Consider the following 20,274-nt stretch of genomic DNA (forward strand, 5'->3'; position numbering starts at 1 on the left):
TGTGTGTGTGTGTGTGTAAATGGAACAAGAATTAAACAATAGGGTCTCCAGTTCATGTTATTCTTAGTAGGTTTTAACTTAAATCCATTGTACACAAATGGGAATCCTGGGGTGCAGTTATAGCCCACCCTGGGCTTTGTGTTTGTGAGAAGGGCAGTGTGCCTGCCGCTGTTTTAATTGGTATGGCTTGCCGCCAAATGATGGATGGATGGCTTGGTGGAGCAGTGCTATGTGTCTGCTTCTGATTCGATGGCAGCCATCTGCCGGTGCCATGGGCTATTCTCAGGGCTATGTGTTTGTCCAAATGTGGGTCCTCCTGCTTTCTGGTGTTTTTATGCAGACGTGCAGCTACAACTCAAAAAACTATGAGCAGCGGTAGCCCTGGTGTTATATTAACACTCTCAGAACTTCTATTACATAAAAAGCTTGGATCACTACTTTATATAGTTCACAAAAAAAAAAAAAATGCATCCTTTTCCTGCATCTCCTTAAGCATATTTAGTTACTTTAACAGAATTGTTTCATGTTAGCCGGAAGGATATCAAACAATTGTGTTAAAGTAATGAAATATGCTTAGGTAGATGCAAGAAAAGGATGCATTATTTTTTCAGTGCTTTTTGTCTTGATTTTGTCTTCTTTTGTAATGGTGATGCAACAGTGAATCACCTATTGATTGAACTAAGAACTTTGATGTTTTCTTCTACCAGACTGACTTGTCAAATGTAGAAAAACGTTGAGGGTTTTTATCTTCCAATGCATCGAAAGCTAATATGTTCTTTTAAGCACTTTTACCGGGGTGTTGAAAACCTTTAGAAAACTGTTAAAACATATTATTTGATTCTTTAATTTGCGCAATCTTGAAATATCTTGATTTATAACAGTTTTATAGTAAATAGTGGTTACATTTAACAGTTGAATGAAATCAAAGTTTATACCCATGACATTATGTGCTGAATTGCTTTCAAAGAAAACAAGATTCAACCAAAATCTGAATCAGCAGTCTAAACTTCTGGAGCCATTCTTTACAGTGATATTCAAAAACATAGGTTCAAAGGGTGGCCTGCCTTGAATAGTATTTTATGTCTGGAGTAATATGCATTTATGTCTGGAATTTTCTGCCATTTTCTTTTATTTTAGACAGATTCTGTTTATTAGGAAAAAATGTAAATCCCTTTATTGTTCCTCAATTGGACTCACTCTCTGTATTGAACCCATCCTCTTGGGGAGCAGTGGGCTGCCATTGTGTGGCGCCTGGGGAGCAGTGTGGGGTTGATATTTTAAGTTTCTGATATTTATCATGATTATATATGAAACAAAAACGTGTTTATTTCACTAATTAGTAAACTATGGAGAAAATGGTTGGTGAGTATAGTTACAGGAGTGATTTTTACAGAAATTTTTTACTTAACTAAGTTACTTAGCTAACTTTTGAAAGTTAACATTCATTAATTGGCAGAAATGCAATTGATTGTATTTTTTTTGCCTTCTAAACTGTTTATTAACCAAAAACAGGGATTTAAATATAATCGAGTTTATTTAAAAATCATTTCCCAATGAAAATAAATATACAGTAGCTATCACTTATTGAAAGCATTTAGGCATTTTTTGTTACTTTAATACTTTTGTTTCCAATCTTAAAGAGAATGCTATAATCTTCTATAGATTGAAGACAAAGAAATTAGCATTTGTTCAATCTGCTTAAGCATATTTAGTTAATTCAACACTATTGTTTCATGTACTTAGAGAGCATAAGAATGTTGTGTAGATATTAAGGTATTTCCATATTATCATGTTTAAATTACCTTGACATTGGGATAGGCTATTTTTTCAAGCAATATTGTAATTGCGATTTTATTTATAATTTCTTTTGCACTAACCACAATCATATAGATTTTTCACTCTAGGGTCTCTCCAGAGTCTATTGTTGCAGGACTTAACAGTTGCTGTTGTATGGAAAAGTGCTTACCAGATCCATGCATGCTGGCTCCAACTCTCTCTTCCCTTCTGTGTGGCGAGAAATCCATTAAAAGTGTATTGCCAACACTTACTGTAAACTGTTGGATTGAGAAAGTCAGTGTGTCACTCTTGCTAAATGTAAAGTGACCAAAATTGTTTGCCCCTAGAATTAAAAAATAGTGTTTTTTAAAGTTGTGATTTTATTGTAAATTGAATGAATTGACTTCCCCTTACTGGGTTGAAATTGGTTGAATCAATCTAAGTTTCCTCATTATATCAATTATCCTACAACTGAAAATGAAGCATGGTTCAAAAAGTTAAATGAACAAAAACACTTATAGCTCTGGTCTACACTAATGCAATGAGAAAAACTTGGTTCCATGGAATAATCTTATCCCTTGGTCTCACAGCAGGCGCTTTTGTCTAATGAGTTGTGTCATCTTGGCACAAAATCAAGAGTATTCACCTCACCTTCTATCTACTAAACCATAATGTAAAACTAAAAAAGTCAGGACAGAATATTTCAGAAAAAAACAAATTTCACACAATTCTACAAGTCTACCCCATACCTTCAGACCAAGATATTAACCCTTTGAAGAGGTTTATCTGCAACTAATATTCACCATTGACTGAAGTAAATCCAACACATTTTTCAGGTCATTGTTTGATGCTTTCTTATTGAAAACATTAAGCTCAGATGAACTCCCCAGTTCTCTCAGTACATCTCTTAATGGGAGCTATGCACAACTCCACTACTTCCTGAACTTAAGGCAGCTCTTTAATTTCCTGTCTTTTATTACTGGATGAGCTGATTAATCCAGGTGTGCCTGGCCATAGTCGTCATGGTTACTGAGGTCAGGCACACCTGGATTAATCATTTCATGCAGTAGAAAAAGACAGGAAACAAAAGAGCTGCCTTAAGTTGAGAAAGTAGTGGAGTTGTGTGTAGAGTCCTTTGTTGTTACAAAGCTGATTGTGTTCTTCTTTGCTGATAAATTAACTGTGTAAATAATGTTTATCTTTAACTGGTAGTATATTATATTTTTTTCAGTTTTCAGATTTGGCATTCTCGTGTCCTTTATGTGCTCCTTCAAAACTCACACCCATTTAATCTGCTGTGAAATCTATGTCTTTTGTTGTTTGTGCTTCTTGGCCCAGACTTTATCTTAAATCCCCAGAATTATATTCAGTGGAGGGTGTATTTCAGTTTTCTCTGCTTTGGCAATTTCTCTGAGCACTTAACACCTTCTGTACACACTGAGTCGGTTCCAGCTTAGAAATGCTGGAGAGTTCGGCCTCCCTCTTAGCTTTTTGTAATGTCGGTCTTGTGCAGTTTGGTCTTTTCTTCTCCACACTTTCTTCTGAATTGGTATTTTGCCTGTCTGAAAGACATTTTTGTTTTTTCTGTCTCTGTTCATTTCTGACTTAATAATAACACTGTAGTTTAAATAATTAAACACCAGAGATATTAATCTGTACTCTATGTCTATTTAAATTACAACTTATTTAAGAAAATAAAAACAGGAAATAACCACAGCATAGTCTTTCAATATGGACCCTTTTGTGAATGTGTTAAGTATTAGCCTAAATTAGAATATAACAATATTTCCTAAAGTCACTTAAGCCACACTTGGTTCTATAAGTGCTTTAAAACAAACCTTTGAAATGCTTTTTACCATACACTTTTAATGTGTTTCAATGGATGTAAAAATTTTAATAAGTAATGTCTTTTTAAAATTTTTCTTACTCATTGGCAATTTATGTATGTATCAATAATTAAGCTGCATCAGTTATACTCTCATGGTTTCTACCCAGAGCAGATTTCCTAAGAAAAAAGGCCTTTTCCTAATTTTCTTCCTTCTCCACCGTCAGGAATCGTCCAGGTTTCCGACCATCCGCTCTATTGAGTGTAACCTCTTTTATTTCTCTGTGTTCACAGCTCCTGGGCTTTGTGTACGCCTGCTATGTTGTCAGTGCCATCACTGAGGAGGAGGACAGTTGTGAGTGACATCAACACACACACATGCATACAAACACTACTAAAACTGAACCTTGCAACAAAGATTGGTTCACACCCAGATTCAGTCACAGACATGAGAAACGCCTAAGCTTAGAACCATGGGGTTCCATCTTTTTTTTTTCTCACCTTGTTTCCTTTCAAACCACTCTGTCTCAGCGCCTCAGCTTCTCCCCTCTCACCATTCCTCCCCCACACCAACTGAGGCCTCTCACTCCTTTTTCCTTCAGGACCAGAGGGTCCATTTGTGCCCTTTTAACACCTTCTTTGCCATATTAACTTTTTTTTTTTTGGCTTCCAACATGCACCGGTTGCCTTGTCTGTCTGCATTACCCTCCTGTCATTCTGTCTCTTATTTCATATATAGATTTTTTTATCTCCAAATATTTTTTCTCCTCCTGCTCACATTTCTCTTTTTTCTGTTCTGGCTCCCTAAAGCCTTTCTGATCAAAAGATCTGGTGGGGTGTCTTTTTAGGTGCCAAAACACCTGTTTCACCACCACAGACATGAAGTCTCTTCTTTTTGGATCTCTTCCCTCTTCCCAAAGTGCTCATCACACAGTGCTGTCTCTTTTTGCACTGCGAATATAAGTCCAGTCTTATTCTTGCCCTGTCATGCAGTAACATGCAGGAACAATGAGGGAATGGTGTGGGAACAGACGAGGGGGTGGCAGTAAATAAGTCACTGGAAAATGGAGAAACCAGAGAAAGACACTTTTGATAAATGACTAAGCGGCTGTGACCTTACAGGGAGCGGGCCAGGGGTCCTGCCTAAGGTTAGTCGATCATAGGTCAGGAAACATTTGATCCTGGGAGTAGCGGTCATAAATATTTGATTTTTGCTCCAGTGAGCCAGGTCTGCATTTTTCCCATGTGTGAGAATGTGCTTCTATACTTATTTGGAAAATTACCATAGAGAAGGAGGCTGTGGGGGTAAAGTAATTGAAGAAAGAAACTCTGCAGTAGTGATCTATTAGGATTTGTTACGGATTGAAAACTGAGCTGTTGCTGATTTATTTGACTAAAAGATTTAATGCATTTTATTGATCTTATGAACTTGACAGCCTTTTGACCGAATAGTATTTTATTGCCAGTAAAACGCTTCATTTAAGCTAGATTATTATCATTTCGAGATGTTCGATATGTATTACATGAATGGATTCTGTTTAATTTGATTAACATTTACATAGATTAACATTTTCTAACAACGGAACAATTTTTCTGTTTTGTCACTCTAAACTCAGGTTTTTAAAGGCATGCTAAAACAGCATCAGAAGATGGGCCTGTTACCATTTTGCCACAGGCAGTGGAGGAGTCTTGGCGCAGCGATGAGGTGGAAACTAGACTTTTGTAGCATTTTGGATCATAAGTATTTGTACAACTGGTGGATTTAGATTCAAATAGATGTTCATTAAACCAACAATTTTGTTTCTGACGAGAAACAGAAAATAAGATAAACTATGAAGAAAAAAGTAGGAGTATTAATTTACACTTAATGACAAAGCTCATTTGTCTTTAAGGAGGCCTCACTTAAAGCTACAGTGTGTAATAATTACAGGGATATACAGTCAGAAATGTAATATATTATACATAACTACCGTATGTTATTTATCATCATCTACGAGCTCAGCCTCTTAACCTTAATATTTGCGTTGCCTTAGAATTCGTTATTTATAATTACATAGGAGCGGGTCTCGCAGCCATGGAGGCAGACATCTTTGCGCTACGGCAGCACAGAGCCAACAAACTAGCGATTGCGAGATCGCCCATTACGCTCGAAAGTAACTACGGCAAGTTGAGAGAGATGAACTGAGACGGTACTGAACAATAGATGGCATGTATGTAAACAAACCTCATCACTTGAGAAGGTAGGTGATGCGGACGTCGTGGAAGACATTTTGTCCCGTAACGCTCGCCGTACTGTTGGGGGGGAGATGCGGTGGGGGGGAGATGTTCATGTTGCTGCGGTCTGCAGTCTGGACGTTAGATGTCGCTAAAAATTACACACTGTAGCTTTAAAGGTGTAGTGGAGGATTTTCAAAAATGTTTGAAAAGACCCACCCTTTCCACTTCTAAAAAAAAAGGCACATGCACAACCCTGTACCCACTCATGACAGTAAATGCCTATTGAACTTTTGCAAGAGCGTGCATGAGGCAATTTCTCCTTCTGCACGCTCTATTTAAAAGTGGCTGTTTGCATCGCTCATACAAGCTTACTGTCTAAAAGATGATTTGCAATTTTTCCACTATGTCAGACTCACCCCTGGCAAGTGAAAATGGGGTTATATATATTACCTGAATGATTGACTATTAGGAGGACCACTTATTCTGATGATCCACCTGGAAAAAGAACATGCTCTACTATACCTTTAAGATCAGATCCAGTTGTGAATCTGTGGAAAGATTTGAAATTTGAAGTTCACTTATGTCTATCCAATGAGTCACAGACTCTGCTAGTGAGAAGTGGTTCTACAAAATATTGACTCAAGGAAAGTAAATATAAATGACATCCACACTTTTCAGTTTTTTATTTGAAGAAGCACATTTTATAACAATGCATTCTTTTTCTTCCATTGCAAGATTATTTACTACTTTGTGTGAGTACATAACATAGAATTCCTCCTACAAAAATTACAATTTATTCTTCTAAATTGGTAAATTGAAAATGTTCAATTGGTATGAACACCTTTGCGATGTCCTGTGACTTCTGCTGTGTTTTGGCATCTAAAAATGAACCGTTCTGATTTATAGTCATTATATGTTGTAACTGAAGCTGAAAGAGCAGATTCTTGTAATTTGAAGTCGTCTGATGTGGTTTCAGTGTGTGTCATGCAGACCAATGTTACAAGCTGTTCTGAGGTGGTCACATTCCAGAGACTCACAGGCTGTGAGTGGTTAGTATCACCACCCAGCTGCCCCACCCCTCAACTCTGGGAAGTACCATTTAATCACCAGTCACCCCTAAATAACTCTTTCAGAGCAGCACAGTTTTAGTTGACAGAGAAAAGACTTTGTACAAAAACATCTCCCTCTTTCTTCTTTGTGCTCCATATATCTGTCGAAAACTGTCGACCTGAGTTCGCTTCAAATCATGTTGACTCTAAAAAACTGAATACAAAATATCAAGGAAGAAATAGGTCAACGAAGCTCAGAGGAAAAGAAAACACAGAATGATATATATTGTTTTTAATTATTCCCCAGTTGTTTTCTGATCCAGGCTTTGCCAAGGTGAAAGGCTGCAGCATTGCCTCCCAGTTCTTTGTTATTGTAATCATCTCTTTGCCTGTGTTTGCACACCAATATTTACTCATGCAGACACAGGTGCACAGATGCACAGTACAAAGACCAGCTAGAGTACTTTTTTGCTTGCTTTTGCTCCTCACATTTGATGTGCACATTAAAGAAAATCTCCTCACTGAGCTGCTTTAGTTCTCTCCTCCTCCTCTATATGCTGCTCCCTCGTTTTTGGCAGTTCCAATTCCAGACTGCTTCACAGGTAGATGCAATATTCTCACATCTAAATCCAATTCTGGTTTGTTTAAGGAAATCCGTCTTTCCTATTTTTCAATCCCGGGCTTCTTGGCTTCAATGAGTTGTGCTTGTTAATGGTTTCTGGTCTCTGGTCACTCGTTATGTCAGCCTCATTAAGCACCCTGCCGGTCAATAAATCGCACAGCTGATTGCTCCCAACTGAGGAAGAGAAAGGTAAAAAGAATCCTCAGGATAATGGTAAAGAGAAGGAGAGATGAAAGGGAGAGAAGCTGAGGGAAATGTTTAGGGGGAACAAGTTGAGAAAAAGGAGACGAAGCAACATTCAGTAAAAAAAAAAAAACTGAAAACAAGATGAGCTTATCATGAAAAGGGAGATAAAACAGGAATTCTTCTCACGCTGTACACTCTCCAGGGATAAGGCGTAGTTATATCCAGTGCTCAGGCTATGGTAGAAAAAAACTGCAATGCACACAATGCAATAACAAGCATCATATACTACCAGCTCTGGGTTTATCTAGACTCTCAGGCTTTATTAATAATAAGGGTATGAGTGTTTTTTTGTTTGTGGTGTCTCAAACTCTCTGTCTTCCCCTGTCGCTTAGTAAGCCTGCATATCTACACTCACTCAAACCACTGTTCTGCTTGTATTTCTGCATGTTTAGCTGACTTTGACTTGCTGCCTGTTTAGTTAAGTCTTTATAAATGTGAACTTGTTCTCCAGTTATCAGCAGCGAGCAGACACACCAACAGAGTGAGTGGTGGGTAAAATCCTCTTTGTAAAGTAGGTCATGGAGTTAGCTGCCTAGTGCTGGGATAAGCTCACTTCATCTCGTCCTCTAATTACGATGCCCCTTCATGCTGAGTCAGGATGTTAGGATGTTTAATTAGGATGGATGGATGGATGGATTATAAATATAACATTTGGAGAACATTTTTCTGTACTGTTATATATGTTAATAATATTATGCAAAGAAGGTATTTAAAGCCCCTACAATTGACATTACCATAATTTTCATTGACTAATGTGAATCTAAAGAATAAAGATGCATTTATTTTAATTCTTATTGATTGAACAAGTGGATTAACTAACTACCGTAATAAACACAAAGATGTATTTTCAAGTCAACTTGATTGTTACTTCCACGATACAACAAATCAGCTTTTAACAAAATAGGAGAGTACACTAAATGCTTTATATTAATGAGCAATGTGATCAGTGTTCAAGAGCATGCCCATTAAAATACCTTTTTGCAATGCAGTTTGTCTTTGCTGTCCAATAATAATCTGAAATGCTCCTAAATTGGAAATTGTGCTACCATGACACACTTGTGAATAGGCATTCTATGAAATTCTGACTGCATGATTGCCTTAAAGGGGTCATAACATGTTATTTCACATTTGCAAACTTTCTGAAATTTACTTAAGATTCGTGTTTAATTTCTGGTTTGAATTAGAGTCAGTACACAGTTCACAGTATATCTGTATTATGAGAACAGCTCAGAAATGTCTTTATTCGGAAACAAAAAATAGGAAAGTTTTCTGAATTGTGGGCTGATCTTCAGTGTAACCTCTATAGCAGGGAATGGGCATGTCAAATCCCTATTGGGGCCAGTGACTTAACACTTTTAAATATGCCCCTGCTCCAAGACATCGGAATCAGATACTTAGATGATCGCCAGGACTCTTGAAAACCTGCATTTTAAATACATTATTAAGCAATTTAATTTAGGTGTGCTGGATCAAGGACACATTTTAAAGCTGCAGTCACTGGCCCTCAAGGTCTGGAGATGCCTCTTTAGTCACAGTTAACCTCAGATGACTATAATGCATGAAACTCCCACAGAAAAAGTGGTAAATGCCTTGTAGAATGGATAAGCTGCATTAGTAACACTGACTGCAACTATGGAAGGAGGGCATCTGATCCCCATAGATGTTGAAGCAAACTCAACTTTACAGCCAAAAAAACTTTGTTTCTCCAAAGAAAAGTCAGAATCCCAACCAAAATATCAAATATTAATGGTATTATTTATGAAAGTATGTTTTTATGCTTTCATGAATAATTGCTAACTTTAGGCACACTCTCCTCCTCAAAATAACAAAACAGAAAAATTATTCTTTATGGGAAATAAAGTCAGTTAGCAAAAGCAGCATGAAAAAATGGGAGTAGCAAAGTTGCGTTTAGGGATGTGTGGAAACTGACTGGCGATATTGACATGTCTGTAAATTCTTGCATGTGTCTTCACAAGCAAAAACTCTGCTCGGATGAAACCCCCTACAGCCGTTTGCCCTGTCAGAAAAGCACATCTGGCAATCATCTGTAAATACCAATGTCTAAAGCTACGATCTTTATTACGCAGTCATATTTCAGTAAATGAGCTTGTGTGTCATGAAGCAGGACAGAAGGACCCAGAATTCAGGTGAGACAGGCAGTGGTTACTTAAAAGGGATTTATTTGAACAGACATAGAGCTGTGGATCTGCAGTAGGGCGGGGCACCGTGCATCAAAGGAAACTCTGGTTTATCAGTTCAGTCCATCTCCATAGAATGAGGTAGGATCCAGCTGGGGGGCTGCTAAGGAGATGTGGCGCTGCCCAGAGTGTCCCAGATGGTGCAGCCGCTGAACACAAGCAGGAGTCCAAGACAGATCAGAACAGGAAGGCTCAGAGGTCCAGGAGTCCAAAGCCCAGTCAGGGATACAGATGAGAACAGGGACAGGCTGGTTCAGCGTTCCAGGTGAAATGTTCAGACGGGAACAGGCAAGCTCAGTGGTAGAGAGGCGGAACAGGACAGGATATTAGGAACACTACGGTACGCTAAGATTCACTCCCTCCACCTAGACCAGACAGGAACAGTGCACATTTAGTGGATAGGAGATAGAACAGGATCAGGAAAACAGTAACTCTACAAAAAAAAAAAAAAAAAAAACTCTCTCATCACTGGCCCCTGAGAACAACAACATGAACTATGGCATCCCCAATGATCTCCCACTCAAACTGAATGAGCTGGGCCCGATAGCTGACTAAGCCATCTATAAAGAAGCAGGAGCAGGTGGATTAGATGAGTTGTAATTGGAAACAGAGTTAAGCAGGTGAAAGAAATAAGCAATTATGTCAGCTCTCAGAGCTATGATCATTACATTATGATTTAGAATAATAAAAGTAGTGCATTAATTGGAGCTGTTTCTCATTATAAATATCAATTGAAATGAAGATAACCTAATGTTTTGTGCATTTTTTTTAGTCATTTAAGCTGACTTAATTTGTGCCAGTTTCCAAGAAGTACAATGGTAAGACAATTTCAAGGGATAAACAAATCTTACTCATATCCAGAGATATGTAATTGAACCAACTAACTGCATAGGTCAGGGGTCTGCAGCCTGTGACCCCTGAGCCTCTGGTGGCTTTTTGAGCAAACAAAGGTTTATCACTTCAGATATAATAAGCAATGGGGATTTTCACAGTCCTTTTTGTTTTTTATTGAACAATTATTTTATTATACAACAGAATGACACGTAAAGTACAAGAAATAATTGTTAGGTTTATCTTTCTTTTAAGACGGGGCCGCCTTTTACAGCTGCTTTTTGTATCTCTGCTGCTGTCTCCTTAAACCCCAGTCGGCCTCGGCAGATGGCCGCTCACACTGAGTCTGGTTCTGTTGTAGGTTTCTTCCTGCTAAAAGGGAGTTTTTCCTCTACATTGTCGCTACAAGCATGCTTAGTGTGAGGGATTTCCTTTGAGTCAATGCAATCAACTGGTTTTCCTTAGATAGAAAACTTTAAATCAATTTGACTGTATGATCTGGTTGAACTGTAAAGTGCCTTGAGATGACATGTGTTGTGAATTAGCGCTATATAAATAAACTGAATATAAACTGAATTGAATTAATTAGACTGGACACTATGTGCTTTATGTTCTCATCATTTTCCAAAATTTACATCACATTAGAAATATCATTTGTCCTTTCTCTGAAAGAGTTTTATTTATTTTTTTTTTTTACAAAAACAAAAAACAAAGAATAGGAATAAAATGTTGGCTGTTTAAAAGTTTCTATATTTCTAATTTTCTCTGGCTGACATTTGTCAGTAATTAGAAATTGTCCTTTTTCATGTGATCATGTAACATTTGTAGCTCTAGGTATATATTTTTTAGTTCGACTCATGCCCAAAGTGTGTCTTTGGTCTCTAAAGGTCCCAAATCACCAGTTAAGGCAGATTCATATTCAAAGTTAATTGTGGTCTTATACCAGTTGTCTATACCAACTGGTAGGGCCTTTCTGTCACATGGCCCATTGAATTAAGCCCTTAACTGTTCAGTTTCTTATGAAACATGTGGTATCAGTAGATGGTTAGTTTGATTGTGACAGCCTCTTCTGTCACCCATCACCCCTCGTCTCATATGTGCATATCATTTGCAAAGCATAAATAAACATTATCAGTTTGTGGATGAACATGTCTAGTAAAGAAATAAGTAACTCATAACTTTATAATGCTGTCAATTCAATGCAGTTTATTTATATAGTGCCAATTAAAACTCTTCATCTTAAGGCACTTTACAGAGATAATACAGTCAGATTGGTTAAAAGCTTCTATAAGGAAAAAACAGTTGATTGCATCCAGTCAATTTTAGCAACTGATCGCACTGCAGGTGAGTTGATCACTCACTCTCTCTACGTCCAATTGTTCTGTTTGCACAAGCCATGCAGTGCTCATTAATTGGGCTCCTAGATCAGGGTCTATTCATTTAGTGCCACCCTTTGAATAGAAGTGTCTGCCACTATCTGCACACATGGTCCAAAAAATGTCAGCTGGTCCCAGAGTCCTGGTAGAATGCAAGGGGCAGCTTTGAAATAATAACATTTACTTCAACTAAGCTTTGTGGTGTAAAAAACAGTAGAACAAATCCATAGACATTAATTAAGCTTAGATTTTGTTGGGGGGAAATGGAAATATATGGCTTGTGGGAAAACACAGAATCTGGTTGGCAAAACTGTTAAGTGTTAAGAATTGAGGTTAATCAGAGACCATTTTACAAAGCCTATACGGTATACCTGTACCATATCCTAGGTACTCCATATTCATATTTAATGAACCCCACAATTTGCTCTGTAGTCTTTGTCACACTGATAAATGTGTTAAAATCACAATGATGTCCCCTGGGGTGTTATTGTGTCTAAAAATGNGTGGATATTTTTTGAATTTTTACGGAATTACTATGACCTGGATGACTGAGAACCTTCATCAGCATTATGGGGACAAAAAGCTGGTCCTAATGTGATTGGCCCCCATTTTTAGCCTTTGTCATTTTTAGAGGTGGTTTCGATGTGTGAATTAGTTTTAGGTTAAGGTTAAGAATATACTGATAATGGCTGGGGTAAACTGATTGATTGATTGACTTTATTGATCACACAGTAGAGAAATTTACTTGTTAAATCAGCTCAAATAGTCAAAGGAGAAGAAGAATGTGCCAAAGGAAGAAAATGGGATATATACAGTGCATCCACATATGACAGCTTTTTTTTTTTTTTTTTTTTTTATTTATAGTAGGATTATTATACAGGGTTGTTGCACATGGTGTTTACATGGGTATTTATATAGATGGATATGTATATTTATATATATATATATTTATTGCATAGGGTATCAAATAGTAATTGCACATTATACATTATTGCTGTTGTAGTGTTACAGTCTGCTTGCAGCAGGGATGAATGACCTGCTGTAGTACTCCTTTTGTCAGGGTTACGCATAAATGCAGTAACTAAAATGACTGTAAGTCAATGTAAAGTCTTAATATGGATAGATGCTGATGAAATGGTGAATCCCGGGGAAACAGGGCAGGGTCACAGGAAAAGAATTTTCAGCACAACCCATTCTGACCCCCTGGTCCCATCCTGCCCACATATCAGGAATCAGCAGGCTGCTTCAGCCTCTTCTTATCAGGATGAAGCTGATTCCCAATGTTTTTCAATGGGCTGTTTTCCTTCACAGCTGTTAATTCCCAGAGAGTCAGATCTTTCCATTTTTAGTCTTTGTTCAGAGCTCATTGGAAACTCAGTCGAACTCCTCTACTGAGACCTCCCTTAACTTCTCTTTTTGGCTCGTTGTCAGTCGGACAGACAGGCATGATGCAGCCCTGTCTCCACCCTCTTGTTTCCTCTGCCATTGTAACCGCTTTCCAGTTTTTTTTTTTTGTTTTCTTTTCCACCATCTGGACACTGTTTCTTCTCATTGGTGAAATGCTCATATCACTTTGCAGCAAAACATGCTCTTCTGTTTCTTGGATTAAATGCCAATCACCAGCTGATCTACAATCTGAAATCTTTAAAGAAAGAATATCCAGAAAGGGCTAGGCATTAGTTTGGATGCTGAAGGCGGCTTCTGTTTCTTTGTGATAAAAAGGCTGAGGCTATTTTAACAGCTGGCAAGCTTTCACCTGTTCTCAAGCTTTTCCTTTGGCCGCAGGCACTTTTTTTCTAACTTTGTTAAAATAAACTGCTAAGCTTTTCTTTTAAAATACCATTGACAGATCCATTTTAATTTATATTTTATTTTATATTCATGAATTGATTTATGTTTGATATCATTCATGTCTTTTTGTTACTTTTATGTGATTTATGTTTTCCTATGTCATTTCAGTTGTTCCCTGTCTTTTTATTTGTTCCATAAATCACACGTTTTATCCTTTATTTTCAGTTGATTTTATTGGTGGATTTGATCCATTCCCACTCTACCATGTCAATGAAAAATCATCCCATCTCCTGTTAAAGCCCATGCAGCTGTGAGTATCTCACCCAGAGTAAATTGTTACAACATCCACAACCTAACTGTGGTTGTGGGATGAAATTCATGCCAATAATTACATTTTCTTCAAGGTATTATTAAAAAAAAATGTATTTTTGTTATTTTTATTACAAATACATCTTGGGACATTTAAATAATATGAAATATAATTGTAATAATTCATTTCAAAAAGTTAAATATCTTTATATTAGACATTCCAAACAAAGTGGGGGCAGCGGTTTAAAAAACATGAAAAACCGAAAATGCAATTTCTGAGAAAACGTCACAAAGAAGACAGACACAAAATGCATTTTTAACTTAAAGATGTTATTTTACAGCCTTCTCAGTCACAGAGAAAATTTCTGACCACTCGTTTTTCTGCATACAGTCACAGACACCTTCCCCATAAAGGTTAAAGCCCCAAGGCTCTTTGCTAAAGAAGCTGGCTGCTGCTGTGAATGCTGCAAACATGCATGTTAATTAGAAGTTTAGTTAAGGCTGCACAATAAATTCTAAATATATTGCTATCGCTATTTTGGTTTGTGTAATATGATTTTACAGAGAACTATTTGAAGCACTATAATTATTGGATACTGTTCTCCAAGGGGCTGATCTTCAGAGGGTTTGTGCATCTCAAAACAGGTGCAAAGGCTTTCGTACATGCCAAGCACATCTTCCAAGAAAAGTGATTTTCCGTTTTCATTTCAGCAGTGTGTTTTATTTTTAGCATGATTGACTTAATATGCGGATAGAATTCCAATTAACAAACTGCACAAATTCATGGGTGGGTGATATACAATTGTAAATTACATGTACAGAATTTACCACATGATATTGAACTGTGATAGCAGTGATTTGCACCTACTTTAGTCAGTAGTCTAGTTGTAAAAACAAAAGGGGGGGATGGTGGAATTTTTGTTTTTGGAAGCATACATAGCCTGATTAATATAGTCTATTAACCTAATGCAATATGCATGGAATTGTTACATGTCAGGTATGCCGGTCATTGACTTTAACCAAGGCACCTTACAGTAGAACTGCAGTTAGTCCTTGGGCTGGCATGGCTATCACTGCCCCCACAGAGTTAGGGACTAATGCAGAGGACAAATTTCCCACTGGGATCAGCTTCATAGTCATGGTAGGCCACAAACATTTTTATTTAATTTGCTCAGGCTACTCGTAAGCCCACAGCCCACCAACTGTTGAAAGGGCAATATTATTGCCATTACTGTTAATATATAGTAGAAAGGATGGCAGAAGATCTTTACATGATCAAACCAAAATAAAAAACAAAAAACAGAACTTAAATATTGCGGCATGTTTAAAAAAAAAATAAAATCAAAATAGAATATCAAAACAGCCTGCAAAGAAACATTGGGAGCTCATCTCATACCTGTCGTAAGAGGGATATATTTTATTTCATAATAAATAACAGTAAACTAGCCTTTATAATTTTTTTATTAAATTCTTGAGGGCCTACTTTGTTTTACATTGTGTCTAGGTGCCTTTGGAGAGGATATGATTGAAATTAGTAAAAATGTTTAGAGCATAATCTGCTCTTATTTCAGTCAGCAGACAAAATACTTTACCATGTTATATGGTATCTTATCCTTTTTTATATTAAACTTTTGTTCTTTTCATCCTTCAGTTGTTTTATTTGTTGCACCTTAATATGGGCTACCTATTTGAAGTGTTCTATAAATATTATTTGCTATTATCACTATTATTATTTTTTTAATAATTAGCATTATAACCTCCTTCTCTATAGCTTTGAACCTCATCTGTCTTTTATGACCACCTTCAAACTGCCTGTAGAAGATTCAATCGGCTTATTTTAATGGCTGGAACCAAATCTGTTCATATGTGCGAACAACAAAAATCTTTGTATATCACCTGCAACAAGCCGCCTTTTTGCACATGCTAAAAAAAAATCAAAAAAAAATCCATGTGCCGTTTAGATCCTCTTGTTTGATTTTTTTAAAGATCAGGCCCCTAGAGCTGAGCAAGTTGGACAGAGTTAAATTGGACACAGATAACATTGGTAAAAGTGAAAGTCATGTTTATTGATATTTTACCAATAACAGTTTTTTCATGACCACAGTATCATCGGGCATGATTTGCTTGTAAAGTCAGGTTTTTGTAAGACAAGAGACACAAAAACAGGTGCAGATGACCTGAAGCCAGCTATAAAAGTAACCTGGGCTTCCTTATTTACCTCAGAAGAGCCGATCAACTCCATGCTGCATTGCTGCTGTTAAAGAAGCCCAGACCTAGTCCTGAGTGTGTGTACATACTTGGAGATACGTTTATCTACATTGCTGCATTTTCTTTTTTTTAACTGATAAACCAAATTACTGGGATTTTTTTTTCATTAACTGTTTGCAATAATCCTAAAAATCTACAGAAATAAATACAGTGAAATTTATGACTCCGTTGTTAATGAGTTTATTTGATTTTGTAAAATGTAATGTGTATTACTGGCATGGATTTACTTCTTAATTATAGGTAAATTAATTAAGATACAGCTGTAAATTGAATGTTACCCGTCACACTCATCTCAGTCTTTTGCTTAAGTAATAAATTTAACCTTCAGGCCGAGACATGCTACATCCTGTCATAATACTTTATAGAGGGGCGTTGAATGGCACACTTGTGTCTGATTGAGGGTATGTGGGGCTGTGTGTGTCCACGCCACAAGCATATTAAAAATACACACATTTCTGTCCAAAAATTGGATTAATCAATTAAAATGTGCAAAGAAGTTAATGACAATAAGCCACAGAACTCATGTAGTAATTCTCAGCCAACATGAAATGAATATTTAATGAGCTTCCTGACAGTTTAATCAACTCCGTCTCTAATGGGTGGGAGGACATTTCCCTCTCCCCAATCTACAGGGAGTTATATTCTGAATAAATTCATCTAGGGGTGGTTTTGTGTGTGTCTGTTGGAGAGCTAAGAAGTGCTAATCCTCTTTTCTCTCTCTTCCATGTTTCTTGCTTTTCCAGGTCTACGTAAGTAGGAGAGGCATCCAACGAGGGAGGTGATACAGCAAATTCCCATGGATCCAAAATGGCTGATTTCACACACATTTCCCTCAGCTCCTCAGAGCACCAGACCTCTCCCTTTGGGTTTCAGAACTTTAACGTGTCATTTACTGGTGTGTGGCCCTGAACATTCAGTTTCACAATTAGAGTCCATTGTTATAGAATTTGGATATTACCTTTGGTGGTTTTGTGTTTATATAGGCGTATCATTTCGTTTTCTTTCTGTGACTTTAACTACGATCTAATTCCACTGTATAAAACATGTTTCAGCAGATAAATGCATTACATAGGTGATGATGGAGCACCCAGCATTTCCAGTATGTAGCTGTGTGTCATAGAGAACGGTGATTTAGCAGATTACTGCTGGTTTGGCTTAAATCCCTACAGTAGGGCTGAATTACGGTGGAGTCTGCAGAATGAACCATTGTGTTGCTGCCTGTTTACTTAGAATCTGTATGCATAAATACAGAAGCAAAGCAGGAAGAGCCAAGGGAGCGGAAAAGTAAAGGCTGGGGGAGACAACAAAAGCACCAGTACAACAGGCGCATCTGCCAAAAATAGAAAATGTAAATAAGGAAATTTAAAGTTTCAAAGGACTGGAAAAGAGCCTTAGCTTTGCAAAGAGGTGCTCGAACACAATGAACGGCATGCAAGTGTTTTACGTCTGAAGTATTTTATTAAAAAACTGTTTTCCCGAGTCAGTATTTCTGAAGTGTCAGGTGTGTTTGCCAAAGAGCTGAAAGCTTTTGTTCTGTCTTCAACTCTTCTCCTCTAACAGCAGACACAGTTCTGGGAAAAGAGATCATTACAAACACTCCTACAGCAGTTGCAATGCATATTTCTAACTTAAAGCAAACAATAGAGATTTTCATGGCTTTTCATATTGCAGACAATGGAGTTGAAGCTGTTGGGCTGGGAGCTATGTGTGGAAAAAACAAACATCTCTACCTGAACAGATCAGTTTCATCGCCTGTCAGCTTGAAACTTATCTTCTCCTTGTAGGCGGTAAAAGCTTGAGCTGTGATTGAGTGTAGTAATTATCAAAGTTTGCACTGTAATGATCTAATTACAGCTAACTGAAGCACATGAACCTATAACTAAAACCTGCTGACTCATGTCACCCTCACACTCTCATTTCTTATATTCTGAAAAAGCTTCATTTTAAGTTTTTACTAACAAAACTGAACTCACATGATTGCAACTGACTTAAGCACCTTTATGAATGTGTTACAACATATCCACCAGATTATCCACTAGTCATGTATTGCCTTACTGTTAAGTGAATCACCACTGCCCTCTGGTGTTCAAATGGCTCATGTACTAAGTGCAATGCTTCACATTTACTCCAAGAATCTTTGTATGTTTCTGTTTTGATAAGAGAAAATAGTGAATTTAAAAGGGAGAAGAGCTTAAAGGATGTGTTTTCCCTGTGAATATAACATTCCACTCCACATGACTTCAGTTGGACACTGGATATAAACTTGGAGTTATTTCTACTTTTCATGCATATCTGAATAAAGAATTATAGTCCCTTGGAAGGTATTAATAAGCATTCAACTTTTTCACATTTTGTCACATTACAACCATAACATTCAGTTAATTTTAACACCCTGGACCAGCACAAAATCTTGCATCATTTAATGAATTTTTAAAAATGAAAGTTTGTAAAGTTGGATGTATAGTCATAGTACCCACCTGTTGCACCAAATGCAGTTGCAAATCTCTATCAGCTTTGCACATCTAAAAACTTGGAGTACTTAGTGTAGTTTTGGTCTGAATTGTCCCTCTGTCACTCTAAGACATGAATATGATTTAATCTTAACAGTTTAAGTATTGCTTTAAGTTGAAGCTTTGCCGAAATGTCTTTTACAGCTTTAAGCGGATTTTCTTCATGGATTTCCCTACATTTAGTTTAATCTGTCTTCTATTTAAACTCTGATCAGCTTTCCTTACTGTGCTCAGAAGAAAAATCCTCAAAACATAATTTTCTACATCATGTGTCATGGCAGGAGTAAAATACAGGAAGGGTTTTCAGCCATACTTCTTCCACAGATAATTTCTCTACAATGTAGCATCCAGCAAACTTCAGCACCATTCAGGTATCCATTACAGACTTACAATTTTCATTTGTGACACGTTTTGTTATCCCAAAACACCATTTGTGGTTGTGATGTGAGAAAGTATGACAAAGTTCAAAGGAGTCTGAAATGGTTTTGCAGGGTTTTGCAAGGTTTGGAACCTTGGCTGCTGTTTATTTTCTTTAAAGGTTTTCTGTTATGCCAGCAGCAACATCTATTTAGCATCTGATTCCTCTGTGATATTAAGAGTTCCTCACTGCCAGACAAACAGAATGTAAACTGTTAGGATACCGAAAGATATCCCAACACTTCTGTTGGCTGAATTCTGTCTGATGAGAATAAGCTGTTTGGTTTTGCAATAATTGAAAGCTGATTCCTCTACATTAAAATGCACTCATTGTTAGCACAATGGGCGAGAAAAAAGCAAAGCATCAACATTGTAGCATAATAAGTCTTAGTGGTCAAATTCTTCTAATATATTAAAACTAGTCTTCCTCTCGGTGCAATATAGACTTTTCCCAAGTCTTGATTGTTGTCATGTTTCTTTTGCGCTGGTCCGAACTGAAAATGCATCCATCTCTTTTTAGATTTTACCTTGTATTTAAGGAGTAAAAGATTATGTCCCCCTGGATTCTGTCATCTGTTTCTCTCACCTGATGTGACCTGATTGTGTAACTTTGTTTATCCAGAATTGTGCTTTTTGTTTATGTAAATATAATAAGTGTTTGATAATGATAATAAAAAAACATGCTCTTTTACAAGTATTGCGATTTATTCACAAATGTCATGATGGCGGAACCCAAGTTAAACCTGAAAAACTTTTTCGTTTAACATTATAAAAGCAGCACTCATAAGTTCCACAGACGTTGCAGGCAGTGGAAGTTTAAAGGGAAATCTGTCAAGCAC

The 20,274-nt window shown here is 37.1% G+C and overlaps 1 protein-coding gene across 2 annotated transcripts in view; it reads left to right on the forward strand.

Moving 5' to 3' along the window:
• Positions 1 to 20,115, forward strand: part of nkain4 (Na+/K+ transporting ATPase interacting 4) — a 70,118-nt gene extending 50,003 nt beyond the window's left edge. The window contains exons 5-7 of one of the 2 annotated variants that reach the window (XM_015392455.1): positions 3,896 to 3,956; positions 14,157 to 14,241; positions 17,252 to 20,115. In XM_015392455.1, the coding sequence (XP_015247941.1) occupies positions 3,896 to 3,956; positions 14,157 to 14,241; positions 17,252 to 17,261 (156 nt within the window). In that variant the 3' untranslated portion in view covers positions 17,262 to 20,115. The remainder of the gene's footprint in view (positions 1 to 3,895; positions 3,957 to 14,156; positions 14,242 to 17,251) is intronic. The other variant, XM_015392456.1, reaches the window with a different exon arrangement.
• Positions 20,116 to 20,274: the final 159 nt, after the last annotated feature.

This window comes from Cyprinodon variegatus, unplaced genomic scaffold (assembly GCF_000732505.1).
Source record: "Cyprinodon variegatus isolate N-32 unplaced genomic scaffold, C_variegatus-1.0 Scaffold591, whole genome shotgun sequence".
NCBI classification, from domain to species: domain Eukaryota; kingdom Metazoa; phylum Chordata; class Actinopteri; order Cyprinodontiformes; family Cyprinodontidae; genus Cyprinodon; species Cyprinodon variegatus.